The sequence below is a fragment of the Pyrenophora tritici-repentis genome, chromosome 6, assembly GCF_003171515.1.
Source record: "Pyrenophora tritici-repentis strain M4 chromosome 6, whole genome shotgun sequence".
Lineage (NCBI taxonomy): Eukaryota > Fungi > Ascomycota > Dothideomycetes > Pleosporales > Pleosporaceae > Pyrenophora > Pyrenophora tritici-repentis.
In genome coordinates, this window is record NC_089395.1 from 2,377,986 (window position 1) to 2,398,004 (window position 20,019).

Here is a 20,019-nt window from a genome sequence, read left to right on the forward strand (position 1 = left end):
CTGAAGCAACATCCTTCAGCTCCACCCGAGAAACGTATCCGGGAGTCACTACACCATACCAGCGTACCCCGAAATGCTACGCTGAACGGCCATGCCCGTGTCGTCAGTAGCCTGACCATGCACTGTTTGTCATGCAGATGCTGCTTCTATGCTCAACAAACGTAAGAATATAGAATATCACATACGTTCGAGTAACCCGAATAAATTAATGCCTTCTGGAATCAAGTTGTGTAATTCCATTGTCACGTCATTGCTACTGTCGTGTAATCAAAGTCACTTGTACAGCCTCCGGCTCAGCTCCAAGAGGAGGAGCGGTTGACTTGACAATGCATTCTGTACGTGCCATTTTGATGCGCAAGATCGGACGCCCATCCCATTGGAGCAATCAAGTAAGAGATTATACAAAACCAACTACATTAGCCAGGCCATCGCATGCATGGTCCCACCTTTCTGCGTTCCAACATTCGAATGCATGGAAATACCGAGGCAGAGGCTGGCGCTTGCCGTATGAGATCTGATCTCCGCACTAGAGACGCCACTCGCTCTTTCCAGCCTCGCTCGCACATCTCCCCATCCCTCTTACATCCCACCACCACAGGTCAATGCTGCAGATGCATGCATATGCATTCACCGGGATTCCTCGTGCTACCACAATCCTCTACTATCCACTCTCAACCCTATATTCACACGGCCATGTGTCTATTTTTTGGTTGCAGGCGAAAGATTACTTGAGGCGGTCAAGCTGCATCGCATGTCCAGGGACGCATCGCTCAGCGAGAGACATCTCACGTAACATCTCACTACATCTACGCAACACTTCCCCCATGTCATGCGACAAAGAATGGTTATGAGTTGACTAGTAGTTGCCATCGCAGCTTCAAGCTCGCAGATTACACCGGATTTCATATGCTGCCCTCCGTCTTTGGTGAGCATCTGCTACCTTGTACAAGCAATTTCTATGGTCCGACCTCGAACGCAGCTCAGCCACGCTTGCCTCCGATCGACATTGGTCCGTCACCGGATTTCAATCAGCAGGTGGTTGGCGAGGCCTGTATTGGGAAAATCATCAACGTTAACTGGTCGTATCTTCATTTTCTCGGAGCTTATATCGTATTTTTGTATCTTGTGAAACAAAAGGCCCGTTGCGGGGGAGCAATGAGCAACGTCCAACTAGCAAAGTTGCGTCAGGCAAGCCATGCGGCTTGCGGTTCCTGGCAACCGTCTGGCCCTTCTTGTGGAGCAATAAGCTTATTCCGGCCCGCTGCTAGGTGTCGGTCTTTCTCCGATTGTTAGCGGTGTATGGCCTTACATTACAGGGGACCGACTCCGTGCGGAATCCTTGGGGCTGTACACACACCAACAACGGTCCGTCAGAAAACGCATTAGGCCTATGCGCACGCGTCATGTCTGCAAAGCCTTGTCGGAGAGCAGGAACATGTCATTCACTACCGAGTCTCGATAACGCTGTATCAGCGCACCCGCTAGCCAAACAGAGAACCCATCTCGAAGAATGCAGTTTGGCGTACGACCTCTTTGTAACATGCGCCGTCTATTTCCCACATGCCGACGTACCTGGCATGCCAAGCAGCACCTTCGCCGTGATACTGATGTGCGGCTCAATATCAACGTTGTTTTCTCTACATATGCTTGCGTACTCTGACTCCACTTAAGACCCATCTCCACTCCCTTCACTGTTGCTGCCTGAACAACAACTCACGTCCAGTCAAGCCATATAACATATAGTCTTTCATTCTATGCCCTTTCGTAAACAACTACCAATCTATCAGGGTTTAGTGGGTCAAGCTAGGACATAATGGACTATTCAAATCGCCCACCAAGGAAGTGGTCTTCAGAAGAGGACCAGAAACTGCGAAACGAAGTCGAGATGCAGAGTAAGTTTGTACCATTTTCATGAATGGAAAGCAAGAGCTTAATTTCTCTTGTTATCACCGCACTTGAATATCTTGAATCAAGGCAGGTGCTGACTGTTTATCAGTGGTAATTGATGGAGAAGTCAAGGATTGGTAAGTCTCTCATGAAGGATTTCCTTTTTCACCACTAATATGACATGCAGGTGTAGGATCGCCGATAGCCTCCCAGGTCGTACGAACAAAGACTGCAGAAAACGCTGGCACAACTCTGTAGCGGGAGGCCTAAAGAAAGGACAGTGGTCAAGTAGTGAAGATCAACTACTAGTAAGAGGCGTGGAACAGCATGGGCAGAGGTGAGTTCACCAATGCAGTAGCGCATGGCGGTGCTAATTGAATCAACGAAGATGGACAGTAGTGGCAAGCTGGGTTGGAACACGGAGCGCAGACCGTATGTATAGTCACCTTCATTATTAAAACACCATCACTGACCCACATTCAGAGTGTGCAAAGCGTTGGCAACAGTCACTCGATCCCAATCTGGACCGCAGTGAATGGCGCGATGTCGATGTCAGTCTCAAGCCAGGCTTCCAGCAATCAGTAGTCCATGGCTGATTCAATCTTAGGATACAATGCTTATCAGTGCCGTTCGTCGACTCGGACGCCACTGGAAAGATATTCAGAATGAGCATTTCCCCGGGAGGTCGAAGAACGATATCAAAAATCGGTACGTTGCTCGTCCTTGGATTCTAGGAGACTACTAATAACTTCAAGCTACACAGTTCTTGTCCGAAGATACCAGAATCAGGGTATCACGCTTCCTAATGCTCCAAGTTCTCCTTCTGACTGTGGTACACCTGCTGCATTGTCAAGTTACCCTGATGACAACGATTACACCTCCTTCAATCCACAACTTTACGATACTATATTACCATCTCAGCCAGAATTCGACACCAATGAATACTCAACATGGTCGTCTCCCCAAGCATACGCCATGTCTACCACGATTACCGCCCAAAACAACCACCACCCATCGAATGCCCATAGCCCATATGCATATACTCAGCCACCACCACTACCATCAAACATGCCATTAGATTGGGACGGTGTCCCACACTACATGCACCACCCATCGCCCTTACTGCAGAGCAACGCACCCACGAACACGCCCGTCTACGGCTACAGCGCATACCAGCAACCGCACATGTCTCACGATATCGGTAGCTACACAGCCTCCACGACGCAAACATGCTATGCCACCATGTCGAACCAGCACTCATCACCACCACCACCTCCCCCATTCGGTCAGCAGCACGGCTACCCGCCAAACACGATGCCCATGTCTCGTGATCCCAGGCATCCACATTATCCTTTTTACCATTCGTGAGGCAGTGCAAAAATTATCGAAAGGTCATAGCGAGCGCGGGCTTGGCAGCGCGCGCGGTTAATAGGCTAGGATTTGTTGCTCTTTGGGACCCAGTTTGTGACATAGGGTTGGGATAGTTAACTTGGTTTAGCGTGCGTGTGCGTGACGGAATCGCAATAATGGAATTCGGAATCGTCATTTCGCTGACTGACCCTGACCCGCGATTAATTCGTTTCAAAACACACCAAAAAATATATTATCAGCATCACCCGTTGATCCTCTCATATTCGCTTCTGTTGATGTTACTGCACGGAATCTATCCTGACCTTTTCTGCGATCTTCTTCTGGTTCTGGACACGTGACAGTCATCATCATCAATCCAGGTTTAGTGTTTCCGCCGCCCAGTCGGCAACCACGCTATTGGTCGCTTAGGCTCCTCCCTTTGCACAGCCTCAAACCCCGAGTACAAAGAGTTGGATGCCTTACTTTTTTTTACCACACAGACAATACCCATGCCCCCCGTTTCCATCGTGCTATAGCTTCAGATGGGATGGGATGGATTAACTTACTTTTTTTTCCTTGAGCAAGTTCGGTTTCATTCCAATTCGCTGACTTATCGAGTCATGGGATGACTATGTGGTGCAGCGTTTTTCCCCACTTTCACGAGCTAGAAGCGTCCGCGGGTAATGTTGGAGACACGAAGGGAAGCTTGCACCTTGGTGTGTGCATTTCCCGCACGTGGGGAGCGGGTTTTCTTGGGTGTTGTTTCTGCCTTGGGGTGTGCCTGACCCGACCCGTTTTGTTGATCTCGGTTAAGTCTTCGCTGCGTGTTGTTAGAGTGTTATTGAGTAAGTTAGCGGACTGCATGGAACTCCTTTGCATATGGGAGTGTGGTTCCTTGTTTTATTTCATCTAGTCGGCACATGTAAATCTGCCTGGCATGTTCGGTTGTGTGTATGGGGGTTTGCAGTACGTGTGTGCTGGGGAGGGGGATTGGTGTACATTCGGACATGTCCGGTTCTACGTTGAGAGTGATAGACGGATAAGTTTTTTTCCTTTCTTCTTTCTTTCTAGAACTCTAACACGGGATTGCTGTCGGCGTAGGTAGGAGTCACGCCGATTGCATTACTCGTTTAGCACGGTCGATCTGAAAGCATAGGCGGACCGGCGTTCCCGTTCCTGTCGATCTATTACCCGCCGATGGTCATCATCGTGACTTTTTACGTTTGCATCGAGGGTGTTAACGTAGGCATGCATCAATCCAGTTTCTACATTGCTGTGTTGACGTTGAGTAAGAAGTCGTCACTGTTTGTGTCGACATACGCGTTACCGCATGAAAAGGATTTAGGTGCTTGTACGACACACAGCTTAGCGTAGACGATGCTGTGTGACGCCATTGTGGTGGAGCAAGCGGTTTGTAGCAGCATCGATTGTACAGACCGCTGTTTCTGTCGTTGTAGATTACACGGGCGGTGATGTCCGTTGGGGGTCATGGGTAGGACGTGCTAGGGTGGCTCTAGAAGCAGGCATGGGCTGTTCGGGCCTTCCGAAAGGTCTGGATAGAGTTGTTGGGAACATGGATTTAGAGTAGGGCTTATGGTTGTCACTGAAGCTTGATTGATGGTGACTCTTGGTCTGGTCTGTGGGGTTTCACATGGGGTTGGAATGTAGGTTGAGATTACTATGACTGTGTATGGTGACTACATGGTATCATTGACATGGTGAACACTTCGACTGTAGATGAAGTATCATGTTGAAGACCTTGGAATGCTAGTTTTCAAGCTATCAATGAAGCAGAAAAGTGCGGTAAAATAAACCCAAGAGGGCACTCAGTAAATAGAGACACAGAAGGACCATAAACACAAACATACAAACCCCATAGAAATGATTTCAACGCGATGTCATTCCATCCACTCTCAACAAACATCTCAATGACTCGAGAAATGAACAGTCATCAACCCATGCCCAAACCCAGATCTCCATCCCTCCTCACGGCGATACCGACATAAGCACTACACACCCAAGCTATCCCACCATACCAATCTCGTCCCACCTCGGAGCCTTCCGTCCCCTGACCACCGGTACCTGGAGTAAGCCCGTAATGTACCAGCGGGGCCGACAGAAAAGGGTAAGCCGCGCCGTTTCATCCCCCCTCCCCTGACAAAAACCATAAGCTTCATGTCGGTAAAATCTACGGCTCAAGGATCGGTCCGTCCACGGTGACGCAAGTAACAAGAACAGGAAACAAAAGAGTTTATTTTCGGATAACGCCCCCTCCCGAAAGAGAGTGTTTCACTAGTAAAATAAGACATGCAGGGAATACCCTACCCTAGCCCAGGTTGCTGGGGAGGGGGTGGATAAACATAGCACCGCAGATTGACATCGAGGCTAGACGTGTGCGGACCTCAGTTCATGGTGGACATGAGCTGTTGGGGTCTGCGTTCGGCTTTGTTGCTGTTCACAACATGAATGTGGATATGTTGGGCGGGATTTTCCTTTTGTGCTTGTTAGTTAGAAAGGGAGTGGTAGGGGGGAGTTTGAGATGTTCCCGTGTTGTCGGTCATGTCCGAGATTGGGCAGCGCGGGGCCTGGGGTAGATTGGCGCCGGTGGGGCTTTGTCACTTTCCTGGTTGGGAAAAGAAATGCGGGTGTAGCGTTGTTGGGTAGCGGCAGTACAGATGAAGGGTGATTGCGGGGTTGTGTGTGAGGGTTACGCCTTGTTGTGTGCCTTACCTGTGTGTTCTGGGTTAAGGGGATGTGGGTGAGAAGAATTGCTCTGAGAAGACAAGCTTTTGAGCTTGGTTGGGGCGGGTAATAATAGATCGATATTCGCAGACCGCTGATTATACTGCATCTTACTGGCTGTTCTAGAGCTACTCGAGTAGATTTGGATAGCGAGAGTGAGGAGTTAGATGGGTACCAAGGCACTGTAATGCACATGAAGCAAAGTGAATTCGCTGGTGTGATGACCATAGACGAAGACGTCAATCAAGATTGCATACGTGACGTACTGGAGTTATCTTGGAAGCATGTTTACCGGGACTTATGCTGGTGCCTAGTCGTCTAGTAGCCTTTTTGGAAGAAAAAAGGTGAAGATCTCCTGTTCCTCGGCGAATATTCACCCATAGTGAGCATAGAAGAGTCCTAGGCAGCAGTATAGATATGATGGCCGATCTAACATACTAGATGGATGGCCCAAGCATCGATATAGTCGAAAATGCAGTGTATCAGAAGCAGAAAGTGCTATTTCAAGACAGCATCCGCTTAGAGTTTCGCCGCATGCCACGCAATCAACAGCGTAGGCTTCTGAAATTGATCCAATCATTTGGACTTGCCTCTTATTCTCCGTCAAATACAATGAGCCTTCACGTGCACTCATATACGAAGCGACACGATGTATATGGGGCCGGTTGACAATGACGTCATAACAATCAACCTTCTTTCGCAAGCCATCTCAGTCACTGAGCACCGTATCTTCCCCACCCAGTATCGCGATCTAGAACAAGGCGCTCCTCTCCCTCTGTATTCAGCAGAATCCCAGCACCACGGCACCATGCACGTGTACCAATATCCGCCAAACCACCACCCCCAATATTGCCAACACCACAACGCATCGGCCTCTGGATTCCAAAACAAACCCCACCCATCTCGCATGAATCCTTCCGTTGCACGTAATAATCAATAAGCTTCTGACGCGCTCCTTCAAAACCACGTTGCTCCGCCACTGCCGTACGCGTCTACACGCCCTGCGCGGAACGCCCTACTCCTGCCCGTCTGTTTACAGAAGAAGTGCCCAGACGGTCGCAGGGGACCAGGGTATGTGTCTGATTAGTGCGGGTGACTTGCAGATTGCGCGCATGTTTTGGGTGGATTAGGCAGCAGGTATACGGGTTACAGATGTGTTGGTGATGATGCATGCGGTGATGATGATGATGTTGTTGGTACATACACCGATAGGTTGTATTTGTGGAGAATTGTGGCTGTAGCACATGGGTAACATGGGTAAATACTTGTTCGTAAGCAATTCATAGACGTGTCCGGCGCCTGCGGTGAGTTTCGTACACTAGCGTGTTGAGTATTTTATGTTACAGGTGGTGGCTAGATAGTCGTGCCGGTGTTGGGCGCTGGAAAAATCCGGGGTCGATCAAGCACGGTCGGTGGTTCTATTTCTAGGACGACAATCGTTGTGGCTTTGCAGGTAGGTAATAGGTAACTCTGCACGCGCAAGCTAGATTGCTTACGGTACGTAGTCAAGGGCTGGGACATGGGCGGGGCCACCCATGGTACCGCAAACAGAGATTTTTGCGACATGTCCAATCAGGTAAATTCATCCAACACGACCCATGCGCAGTGCGCACGCTCTGACAGCACAGCCATTAGAAATCCGTAAGTCTACCGCGGAGTAATTATCCACTATCCAGCTGTCTGTTGACCCCGAAAACAAGGGCATATACGTTGTAATTCTCAGTCTCTCCATCAAAAGCCGTTCAAGCAACTGCCCGGCTAGCTCAATCGGTAGAGCGTGAGACTCTTAGCACTCACGTCCTAACAGACACGATTACTCAGTACATCTCAAGGTTGTGGGTTCGACCCCCACGTCGGGCTTGAGGCTTATTTTTTTTGTCGTTGTAGGAACCATAATGGTGGTGTGGGACATTGTGTGGTGGTGAAAATCCGACCAATTTTTTTTCCGCGCTAGCTGACTCTCTAAGAAGGGCGGCATAGTAGTCTAATTAAACTTACTTATATATACAAGACACTTTTAGAAGTAGAGAGAGTAAAGAAAACCCGAGGTGGGAGTTAGTATAAAAGACTATTTGCGCATATCTTCTACATGTATCGAAGGTGAAAAGTCGCAGCACCAAACGCCCTCAACCATCTAATGCTTGAGCTTGACACTGCACAAAGGTTAGCACACATCAGCAAACAACAAAAGTTCAGGGCAGGACTTACCATCTGCCAATAAACTCCCCTCTTCCTCAGTAAACTCTGATGGTCACCCCTCTCCAATACCTTACCACTCCCCATCACAAAGATAACATCCGCCTTTTGAATCGTAGCAAGACGATGCGCAACCGCAATAACCGTTTTACTCCCCTCTCCTGCAGCACGCTCAATAGCCTCCTGCACCAACTTCTCCGACTCCGAGTCCAGCGAAGAAGTCGCCTCATCCAGTAACAAGAGTTTAGGCTTACGAAGCAGCGCACGCGCAAGCGACAACCGCTGTTTCTGACCCCCAGACAACGACAAGCCCTTTGGCCCCAGCCGCTGCTCATACCCATTCGGAAGCGAGGTGATGAAGTCGTGTATCTGGGCGTCACGACATGCCTTCTCGATATCCTCGTCGCTTGCGGCGTCGACGGATAGCGCGATGTTTTCACGGATTGTACCCTCGTAGAGTGTGGGTTCTTGGCTGACGAGGCTGATTTGCTTGCGGTATTCGGATGCGTTGAGCGAGGTGATGTCCTAGCCGTTGAAGAGGATACGACCGGATGATGCGTCGTAGAAGCGCTCGAGGAGCGAGATGGTCGTTGATTTGCCGCAGCCGGAGGCGCCTACAAGAGCGGCGAATTGGCCTGGGCGGACGTATATGTTGAGGTTGGATAGGACGGGTACTTCGCGCGACTTGTATGTGAAATATACGTTCTGGAACTCGATACTTCCGCCTTGGGTAGTTTGTTCCAACGGCTGGTATTTGGAAGGGCCTGAGGTATTTTGCGGACGCATGCTGATAATGCGGTTCGCGGAAGCCGTCGCCTGGGCCATGTTGGGTGCAAAAGAAAAGAACATGCCCGCTGCGACGGCGCCTTGTACGATTGCTTGATAGATGACGAAGAAGTCGACGTTATTGTACTCTCGGGACGCAAGCAAAGTACCACCATACCAAAACGTAAGTGCCATAACCCCCAGTTCAACGCTATCACTCGCTGCAAAGACTGCAGTGCTATATTTTGCGCTTGAAAAGGCCTTTGTAACATGGCCCTGTAGTAGTGACTCGTACCGATTCCCGATCATATCCTCCATGATAAGACTGAGTACAGTACGAAAAGCGCCAACAGCTTCAGCAGCAAACTGGCTACTATTTTCGAACACTTTGGCGTTTGTCTTTGCAAACTCCATCTCGAGACGCACGCGGAGGTAGCCGGCAGCGAGAATGAGCGGGAGAGCAGCAAAGAGGCCGACGAGAGAGAGTTTCCAACCGTAGACGAATGAGATGATGATACATCCCACGAGATTGACAACAGCAATGAGCGCCATGGACATTTCCGTCGCCATCAGCTGCTGAATCTGCGTCGTATCTGAACTCAAGCTTGCGGTCAGGGAGCCGGGACTGTGCCCCTGGTCGTCGAAGAATGCGATGCGTTTCCGAATAAGGTTGTCCAGGTACTCTTGTCTGTACTTGAGCGTGACTGTAATTGCAATGAGTTGGCATGCCGCACCCATGGTGAAGTATGACAAAAAGGTGCTTGCTGCCAGTACACCGAACATGCCTGCCCAGAAGTTACCTTGGCTGACAAGTTCATTCATTGGCAGTGTAAACACATTGATGACGCTGGCGAAGATCCAAGCTTGAAGGGGGTAGACAGCGCCACTTGCCAAGATGCCTGCAATAGCGAGCGCGTATAGGATCCAGTGCTGACGTTGCTCATAGATTAGTCGGCCAAAGCTTCTGAGAAGACCCTGTTGCTTATACTCCGGTTCCGCGGATTCGGAAGTATGACTGCTCACGGTATGCTTCTCGATGACCTCAGATCGAGTAGTTTTGACCTTTTCCAGTACATTGTCGTCATCAGTATGCTCAGCTTCCATGGCAATCTCTTGTGCGTGAACCAGACCGTAGTAGACACCCGCGTCAATTTTCAGCAGATCTTCATGTGTACCTTGCTCTACGAGTTTTCCTTGACGCAAGACAACAATCTTATCCGCTCTTCTGATAGTAGAAAGGCGATGGGCAATGACGATGGTGGTTCTGTTCTTGGAGACGCGATCCAGTGCTTGCTGAACAATACGCTCAGTCCTAACATCGATGGCGCTCGTTGCTTCGTCCAGAATCAATACAGGTGGTTGTTTGATGATACTCCTTGCGATTGAGATACGCTGTCGTTGCCCGCCTGACAACTTGATGCCACTTTCTCCCACCATGGTATCGTATCCGTCGGGTAGCTTTGTGATGAATTCTTCGGCATAGGCTTCCCGGCACGCCTCCTCCACCATTTTCATCTTTTCCTCTTTGGGCAAGCCTTCATAGCTTGTACCACTCAAACCGAACGCGACGTTGTTGTAGAGGGTGTCGTTGAAGAGGAAGGGTTCTTGTTGGACGAGACCGATTTGAGATCGCCACCACTTGAGATCGACTTGGCTGAGGTCAGTGCTGCCAATCTTTATATTTCCCGTACATGTGTTGGGTCCCAATTCGGGCTCTTCTTCTTTGTTCTTGCTTTCTTCGGCCTTCTTCTCCTGAGTCAATTCGGTTGCAGAGGGTGAGGTGGATATCTGGGTTGCAGGTGCGGCTAAAGCTGTCGTACCACTGAGATCGTACCATCGCTGTACCAAACCTACAATGGTAGATTTCCCTGGAGAATACGATAGCACGTCAGCAAAGTCCCAAAAACTGAGTCATGATGCTTACCACTTCCAGATGGACCAACGATAGCAGTGACTTTGCCAGCTTCGAATGCAAGATCAAGGCCCTTGAGAATCTGGACGTCCGGTCGGCTGGGGTAAGAAAAGCACACATTATCCAATGTAATATCAGCATCTGCAGTGATATCCGGCTCTTTCAGCCCCGCGGTATTGGGAACCGGTGCGTCAATGGTGACGAACAGTTCGGTAGCGGCAGTTGCAGCCTTTGCGATAGCAATCATCGGAGAAACGACCCTGCTGATATTCATCAGCGCCATCATCACCGAAAACAGCACCACTGTTATCGTCCCAACGTTCGCCTCTTTGCCTTCGGAGTATCGCTTGATACCAAACCAAAAGGCAATGGCAAAAGTACCATACTGTCCAACCATCATAGGTGACATCATAAGCCCCATCAGAGGAGCGGCCTTTTTTTCATTCTTCGCAGCCTTATCCAGCATATCTTCATGCTGTCTTGCCAGTTTCGCCTCTGCACCGAACGCAACGATGATGCGAATGGACGAGAACATCTCAAATGCCATGGCAGAAGCATCATCGTGGTACTTCTCCGTGATCTTGTGTATTCGCATAAATGGTGGGAACAGCACACCGTAAACCACCAGGATGAACGGAAGCGAGGCTGAGGCAACCAGCGTGAGCAACGGACTCTTGATGAACGCTACGACGTAGGCTCCAATGACAAACGTGAGCGATTGAAACAGCATAGCAAAGTGCTGAGAAATGGCGAGCTGGACGGTATTGGAAGAGGTTGTTATACGAGTTGACACCTTTCCAGGGCTTATAGTATCGATGACGCTGACTGGCTGTGCGAACAAAGCACGCAAGTATGCGAGTCGCAATGCAGCAGAGATTCGGAGACCACTGATCCGAATGGTGAGCTTGGCCATTGTTAGTGTGTGGATACAGTAGCGAAGAACTTGTATCTTACCATTGAGATGTATGAGAGGAAGAATTTGGCGATGAAAAGATACACCAGATACAGTGTGAGTCTGTTGACCTCTGCTTGAAACTCACGAGATGTCACCGTTGTACCTGGAATAAAGTAAGTCGTAAATGAGCCCACTAATTGTCCTGCTCGGTATCAGCAATCGGGTACCTTCCATGATTGAATCGTTGAAGCATACCAAATACGACGTTCATCAGCGGGAATGCGACTCCTGAACCTATCGAAGTAATACTGCACAACGCTATGAGTACAAAGTCGAACGCAGTTCCGTACGAAAAGACTCGCTGAGCAGCTTCTGTTAGTATTAGATTGCGTGGTAGCGATAGCAACTTACAAAGTAGTTTTTCAAGCCAGCCTGAGGCGACTTCTTCGACTTCGCAGGGCCATCGTCATCGTGCGCAACTGCTTCAACAACGCCATTTTTCTCCTGCCCTATTTCAAGGACCTGAACTGCAAGCGCAGCGTTCTCCGCCTCAGCACTCGCCGCAGGTCTCGGTGGCGACCGAGCATCAACAGAAGCGTCCATAGTAAAGGGTGCGTAGAAAGAGTGCAAGTAATCGCGAAAACAAATCAACAATGTACTGGTACAGCAATGTAAGCCGTTTCGCGTATTCAAACACAGCCACACAAAGTAACAGGGGATGGAAATGGGTGCGTGCTGCTATGGCCTTTAACGCCCTGTCATATAAACGGTCTGTCTCCTGAGGTCTTTCTTTACGTACGTCAACGGCTCAATTCAAGCAGAACCGTCCAAGTTTTGCAACGCAATGAAACTCCTGGACTACAATTAGGCAGCAACAGCTGAAAAAGAGCCAAGTAGGATATCTGTTGAGAAGCAGTCCCCGAGCATCTTGATTCGCAATACACGTTGCACCCAAGAAGCACGCTAACCGCCACACATCTCGCCTCCCCAGACGTCTTCCTAATCGAGCGAATACCTGCGAGCGCTCAGACCCTGTGCCAAATTCCAAGCATCCAGCCTCCCGTCCTAGTGCACGTCGCACCATATGGGATAAAAAGTGCAGTCTTCGCTATGGAGGAATGTGATGCTATATGCAAAAAGGCTGGTACAAGAGAGGTGTAGGTAAGAATGTGAGAAGTACTTTCAAGACGTTGATCTTGTAGTTCCGCGGGAGCGGAATTATCCCTGTGATGAGCTGTCGGGCCGTCCGCCTCGATCTTAACGTTACGTGATCCACAACCCAGTGCCGACTGCCTACGAAGCCAAGGAACGAAAATGTCACCATGAAACCAACTTAAAAAAGAGCACAAAGATTCATTCCGATTTAACTCCGAAATAAAGCTACTAACACATCTTAAGAAAAAAATTATCCATAAAATTACATGTCAACTATCCAAGGGTATAAATACCTAAGCCACAAGAACGTGAACACTAGAATACCCTACTTTGAAAGAAGAGAAAGAAGAAGTAGAAGACGAAAATAGAAGAGAAAGTGACTACCAGCCAGCGCAAACCCACTCTCTCGAAAACGCCAGGTAAAAAAAGAAAACAAGACGGCAACGAAAAGAAGAAGAAGGAGAACATACAAATCCGCCTTTGAGTATCCCTACCCCAATCCATGACTGACCAGCGCCATCCACAAAGAAACCAAATCCACACTTTACATGTGTGTGATGAAAAGGAAGAAAAAGGTGACTTAAGAAGGACCGAAGTATACAAAAGCACCTTCCCCTCGCCTCCAATCCCACAAAACAACAACAACAACCGCTCAAGCCTTGGCCTTCTTCGCAAGGTAATAAGTCAGTAAATTCAAATGCTGTTCCCTCGCCCCCGCCACGGCTTTCCAAAACCCACCATCCTCCTTCGCACCATCAGATCCATTGATACGCTCATGCAGCGCAACGCAAAACTCAATATCCGCCTTCCGTACATCAGCATCCTGGTCGTCCATGCAGCGAACAGCCAAGCGACCAAGACGAGCAGTCTGCTCCGGCGAGAGGGCGACGTTTTTAGCGCCGCTGATTTCGACGAGGGAGGCGAGTGTGCTGAGCGCCATTGTAGTAGTGCGGGTGGAAGGGTGACCGGGAAGCGAAGAGACGGATGATTTTGAATTTGGAGATGAGGTGGGTGTTGATGCGGGTGTGTCTTCAATCATTGCGAGGACTGTGTTGAGGCAGTCGAGCGTTTGGCCGTACTTTACAATCTCGTCTGCTGTTGACTCGAGGTCCATGGCAATGTGCGATGTATTTTCGTACTGTGCTTTTGTGGCGAGGACGGTGCGGAGAACACGCGAGAAGTACCTTGATGTTTCCTTGCGGTAGAGGGAGAGTAAGGCACGGATCGTTGCCAAGGCTTGTACCTTGAGATTGACGGCCTTCATTTGAGGCGCCTTTAGTTCATGCACTGGCGCCTCCAAAAAGTCGAGACATGCCAATAATAGCCGACCAAAGTTCTCATCGTTGGGTCCCCAAATCTCTTGGTTCGACTTGACCATGTCCTGCATGCGTCGAAACATGTGCGCTTCGACTGTTCGTCCCTCAATCTTCTTGATGCCGCTGGCGAGCAGCTGTCGGTTCTTTAGCACTTCGGCATTGTTGGTGTCGTAGCTTTCAGTATGTAGCACACTCCCTGTGCTACCTGTCTTGTAGTGACCGCGTGGACGTTCCTCACTCCCGTTACCCATCATTACGTCACTCACTATGCTTCCAGTGCTCTGCCTGCGCTCGTTGCTCTTTTCGTTGATAGGAAGCTCTTCAAGAACAGACTTGTTGGCATCATCCTCAAGACGAGAGGGCTCCTCGCCGACAAATGGGTCCTCGTACACCTGAACCTCATCCCCAGCGTCAGTTCCCCTGGTGCTCGGACGATCTGGGGACTTCATCCGTGGGCTACGTGTCGAAGATCGGAACCCAGCACCATCGAGGTGGCTCATGGACTTTGGACTTCTTAGAAGTGAAGCACGGGGGCTGGGTACGGGTAATCGCCCACTAGATGGAGTAGGTTTTGGAGGGGTACGGTGTGTCGGTTGTGCGGTTGGTCGTGTGAGAGTCGGAATGACCATGGTGAAGTTGTCCTCGTCTCCTGAAATGCTGGTATCATGGTCTACAACTGCACTGCCATTGCTTGCATTGAGTCCGTTCCTTTGCCGGAAAGGAATGGTTCCTGGATCATGATGGCTTTGCGACCGAACCCATGGCTTTACCATTGTCAGGTCTTCCTCCTTTTCCTTTGCCGGGCTCACAGCTGGACTCTCCTGTCGAGAGCTGATACTAGCGGATTTGCGGTGTGCAACTGGCTGACCGATCCTTGACTTGGGGCGAGCAGAGCTGACGTTCGGACTGTTTTGTGTTTGTGACCGTGGTCGAGCCGTGGTCTTTGGCACGCCAGACTTCTTTACTGTTGAGGTTGCTGGCGTCTTTTCCGGAGTCATGGAAGGAGTCACTTTGCCCGGACGGCGGACTGCATATGGATCGGCTGTTGCCGGCCTGTTCAACTCGGGACGAGGGGGACGAATTGGACGACGAACGGTACCAGACATCAGGGAGCCGGTACCTGTGGAATTCTTTAACGCTGATTTGGTGGAATCCCCAGACATGCCGGAAGTCGGTCGCGGTGGCCCGGACGATGCCGTCGACAGATTAGAAGCCGTTCTCGAACCCATAGATTTGTTCAGGGCCAGTTGAGGTTTACCCGGCGTAGTGTAAGTAGCAGCGGCAGAGTTGGGTCGTTCAGGAACAGCTTTCGCAGCAGCCAACTTGGCCCTTCGCTGCTCAGCAATCTTTTCTTTCAAGGCACTCCGCGAAGCACCCGGACCGACGGATTTGGAGAATGAGGCCGTGCTAACTTGTGAGGAAGTCATGGATGCATTCGGGTTATTGGGGTCCTTCTCAAGAGCGGTCTTTTCGCGTTTATCGAGCGTGTCAAACATCCTTTCCGCCCTTTGAGGCCATACCAGGGCAAAGGTCCAATAGGCGCTTCGGTAAGCTTCACGCACTTTAGGGTTAGCGTCAGTAACTCCTCTCCGGATCAAAGTGTCTAGCGTTTCCAAGCCTCCTGAATGCTCAATGTGCGATGTGTGTCTGCGGATCAATGTCTTGGCCCAGGTTGCGGAGTGCGTTCGTGGTTGCACGTTCTTGTCCTGAGAGGCCATGGCGACATGCTGCAGCAGACGGCTGCTGTACGAAACATTTTGAAAGATTGTGTCCACGGTGACAGCTCCGTTTTGTGCGGCAATGTTCTTTGTGGCGGCGCACATCTTGATGAATGACTGCAAAAGGATCTCTGTCCAGGGGTCAATGGCAGAGCCGAGCGTCTTGGCCAGCTCCTGGACGAGCAGACAACCGTTGGTCGACATTGTCGTCCGCAGTGAGTTTGAAACCTTCAGGATGCCGTCCAAGAGCGACTTGATGCCTACAACAAAAGCGCCATGGAACTCATGCGGTGCGTTTCCTTTCAAAATCCGCCGTAACTTTGTGCAGTTCTTATCACGCGCCAGCCAATTGCCCTCACTCTCCTTGCCCTCGTAGTGAGGGGCCATGTCGCGGAAAATATCGTCTAGCTCGCGCTGTGTGTAGATGTGTATGGGGTCCATGACGACGACTTCGGCTGGAGGAGGCTGCTCGTCTGCAAAGCCGACGTCTGGCTGCAACGTCTCAGCACGTTTCGACATGATTGGTCGCGAAACAGGCGCCACTGGTGGTGGGGGAGCGACTTCTGCGTCTTTGGATATGGCGGCATTGTCGAGATGGGATGTAATGTACGTGGCGATGGCCTTTCGGACGTTCAGCGCGATCAGCTGCTTTTTTAGGTTCGCTTTGGCGTGTTCAGGCGCGTGTCTGTCCAGGTGTCAGTCCTTCTTACGGCTCAGCCGGACGGGGCAAATAAGATAAGCACATACCCAAAAAGTTCGACGACGGCCTTCTTAGCGACATCGCGCACGCCGGCATCTGCGTCTTCGAGGTTCGCCACGAGTTGGTTGGAGTAGCTCTTGAAGGGCAGGCCTTCGGTTTGGTTCATCTATCAGACTCAACATTAGACCCGTCTTGCTTGTTCGTACGCGCTGCGAGAAAACCAACCTTGACCACCCACAGCATGGCTGACTCTTTGGCGCGCGGGTTGGTGCTCTTCACGGCCTCGTGTATCAGCGCGTCAATTTCCATGGGGAACAGGTAGTGCAGATCGGCCAGAATCTGCGAGGCGGCGGTGCGGTGGCTCTCGCGCCCGTCGCCCAGCTTGTCGGCGAGGATGGCGCATAGTACGGACGACTGCGACGTGAGGATGGACGTTTCCTTCTGTAGCTGTAGGCGCTTGATGAAGTGGCTGAGGGTCGAAAAGCCGGTCGAAACCAGGGCGGCCGAGGTGGCGGCGGTGCAGGCGATGCGAATGCATTCGAAAATGGGCGCCTGGCAGTTTTCAGGGACCCGATTGTGCTTGATGCTCGACTTCAGGCTGCTGAACAGCGCAAGGCGTGACTGGACATCGGTCGACGGTTTCTGGAGCGCCTTGAGCAGGTCCGACGTCTCTTTCTCCATCTTGGGCGCGAAATAGGCCCTTTTCGAGACTTGAATTACGGCAATGGAAAGGGCGGGGTTTGTATGTCTATGTTATGAGGTTGTTTATGTGACCCGCACCCGTTCGTACTAGTTTGTCGCTCAGCAACCGTGCACCTTCCCAAAGCACTACCCTGGCTGTCTTGTGGCGTTTCCCCCAGGGGCATTGGCCGATCCACCTTTCGAACCTTCCAGAGACGTGCGAATACAAAGCGGTGTAAGACACAAACCCGACGTCAAAACAAACTTGCCTATGACGCTCGCCGACTAAGCTTTTCTTTTGCCATGCCACGTCATGGAGCCAGGACGGCAACACGGACGAAAATCACTCAAGCGGGGCTGCAAGACCACCACATCCCGTCTTATCAGACAATCCGCCAGCTTCAACCTTGCAAAAAGTGTATACTGTACCTCTGTTCTTGCAAAGACTAGTATACGTATACACCGAAGAACCGACTTTTGTTTACACATGGCATGAAAACTAACAATGAGCGAAGGAGGTATTCAATTTGATACTGCATAGCTTGTCTGGCCGAGGTAGTGACAGCATGTTTCATGTTGACGCGCATGAAGTCTCTACGACTCCAAGTTTTGTGCCTGCCTCTCCTCCCAGACACTGACTGCTTCTTCAGCAGCCTTGACACCGCTGAGCGCCATGGCACCAAAGGTAGGGCCCATGCGGTTGGCCCCATCGACCTCGCTCAATTCCATACCACCCACAATCAGACCAGGTACAACTTCGCGGGTACGCTTGACGATAGCGTCCTCGGCGGTGCGCATGTCGAGGCCGCGCATGCCACCGAGCTTTTCAATCTGTTGCATCGAGACGAGACGCTTGACGCAAAAGGCACCGAATGGGCCATCGTGACCTGTAGTGGAGATGACGAGAGGCGCGTTGATGGTATTGGGGTCCATGCAAGACTGGTCTGCATGTAAATGTTAGCAGGGGTCGACAACTAGCTAAAACTTAAGATATACCATCGTGATGCATAGAGACAAGAGTCCAGTTGGTGACAACACCAGCGATGCGGATCGCGTTGGGGTCGCTCGACGTCGGTGCAGGACGAGTGATGAGATCCTCAACAGCAGTGGCGTTGAACAGCTTGACGTTGGGGAACTGCAACACCTTAGACAGGAGGGTTGATGTGAAGAGTGCGGCGTGCTTGACGACGACAAAATCGCCCTCATCCTCGTATGGTACGCCAATCTCGTTCAAGAAGAGCTCAGCTGGCTTGCGCATGACCATGGCGCTGAAGAGCTGGCCACCGAGCCAGGCTCCGCCACCAGGGGCAACTCCAGCCTCAACAATGGCAATCTTGAGATCGGGGCGCTTGGTCGCGAGAGTGAATGCAGCAGAGAGGCCACACGAACCAGCACCGACAATGACAACGTCCGACTCAGCATAAGTGTCGAGGTCATTGAAGTAGCGGTGGGTCATGGCCCGAGAGACCTGCGACTCACGAATGGGAGCAAAGGTAAACGTCTCCCAGTTGTTCTCGAGCTCAGCAACAGTCTTGGCCTGGCTGTTGGCGGCGGCCTTGACGGCTAGGTCCTTCTTGATGCCCATGTCGCTGGCAGTGGCAACAGGTACTTCGTAGATGGCGGCAGGAGGAGACATGTTGAGAGGCTTTCAAGCGTCGAAACCTGCGAACTGTTAAGGCTGCTCCATGTGGAGAGGACAGAGCAGAGCATGATCCTTTTCGCAGGTATTATCCTGATCAAGTTCGAAACCGTATAATCTCAGAACGAATCCAGCAGCATCCGACTAGCACATTGACGTGGAAGACCACAACGACATGCGAGACGAATGTTGCTGAAGACGAACACCGGCTCATGCAGTATACTTAGCTGTTGAAAGTACCTAGACGACTTGAGGACAATGCCCACGTGCGGAACATTTTCTGCATCGTAGCTGCCATACTTGATAGTGTATCTGAATACTGGTCAGCTTTTGAAAGAGATGGGAACAGGTGGAAGAGTACGGATTGCGATTTGACTAGGAGTTTGCAACGATGAGGAGATTGTTGTAAAGAAAAGGACGAAGGAGGGGCAGACTTGAGGTGGTGGTTAAATATCTCCATTGTACCCCCACTAAGCCGTTCATCAGTCATGATAACTGAACGGTTGGGGCGGGGTAGCTGTAGCTACCCTGCATACGAGGCAGTGGTTTGCAGAAGACCCACTAACTGTACCGTGTCTGGTTGATCACTAAAGCACCGCGGAGGTTGTGATTTGTGCAAACCATAGGTTGTAGCATGATGCTGCGTTAGTAACCCGACTTCGGACGCAACTCTGACCAACAGCTCATCATGGAGAAAGTCCGGCGGCATATGCCAAAATCCCACGTCACGTAAGTGCATGTGCGTACGAATGCGGATATGGTCACGTTCTCATTCCAACAGCTGATTGGGCGTGTTGTAATGGATACGTTACACGTGTTTTTGGACGACATCACAACGCACTTGCCGACTATCCATCTTGGAAGAGTCGTGAGCGCGCGCTGGCTAGTGTCAAGGTTGACGAGTGATGGATGAAGTCACTAGGCGTTTTCATTGTGATGACTGCGCTGGATTTGATTTGGTACGCCAGGTGGTGCGCAACGAAGACAAGCCAAGGATGGTAGCAAACAGTGAGCCGTGGCATTGGGAAGTCTACGTAGTCAGTGTAAGCTTTGGTCAGCCCCA

General features: G+C 50.7%; 4 protein-coding genes across 4 annotated transcripts; 1 reads left to right on the top strand and 3 right to left on the bottom strand.

The window, feature by feature from the left end:
• Nucleotides 1-1,813: 1,813 nt before the first annotated feature.
• On the top strand, nt 1,814-3,316 carry PtrM4_121360 (REB1, Myb superfamily protein; the record flags this gene model as incomplete). Its single annotated transcript, XM_066108464.1, has 8 exons — nt 1,814-1,892; nt 1,997-2,024; nt 2,075-2,224; nt 2,276-2,319; nt 2,371-2,438; nt 2,495-2,595; nt 2,643-3,088; nt 3,225-3,316. The coding sequence occupies 8 exons, from the start codon at nt 1,814-1,816 to the stop codon at nt 3,314-3,316; spliced, it is 1,008 nt and encodes a 335-aa protein (XP_065961649.1).
• A 5,384-nt stretch (nt 3,317-8,700) lies between these two features.
• PtrM4_121370 (MdlB, ABC-type multidrug transport system, ATPase and permease component) lies at nt 8,701-12,350 on the bottom strand (the record flags this gene model as incomplete). Its single annotated transcript, XM_066108465.1, has 5 exons — nt 8,701-10,808; nt 10,865-11,756; nt 11,807-11,949; nt 12,003-12,108; nt 12,159-12,350. The coding sequence occupies 5 exons, from the start codon at nt 12,348-12,350 to the stop codon at nt 8,701-8,703; spliced, it is 3,441 nt and encodes a 1,146-aa protein (XP_065961650.1).
• A 1,204-nt stretch (nt 12,351-13,554) lies between these two features.
• Nucleotides 13,555-17,317, bottom strand: PtrM4_121380 (CLASP-N multi-domain protein; the record flags this gene model as incomplete). Its single annotated transcript, XM_066108466.1, has 3 exons — nt 13,555-16,621; nt 16,684-16,802; nt 16,862-17,317. The coding sequence occupies 3 exons, from the start codon at nt 17,315-17,317 to the stop codon at nt 13,555-13,557; spliced, it is 3,642 nt and encodes a 1,213-aa protein (XP_065961651.1).
• Nucleotides 17,318-17,911: 594 nt separating this feature from the next.
• Nucleotides 17,912-18,953, bottom strand: PtrM4_121390 (THI4, Flavoprotein involved in thiazole biosynthesis; the record flags this gene model as incomplete). Its single annotated transcript, XM_001935404.2, has 2 exons — nt 17,912-18,261; nt 18,314-18,953. 2 exons carry the CDS (start codon nt 18,951-18,953, stop codon nt 17,912-17,914), a joined length of 990 nt encoding a protein of 329 aa, XP_001935439.1.
• Nucleotides 18,954-20,019: the final 1,066 nt, after the last annotated feature.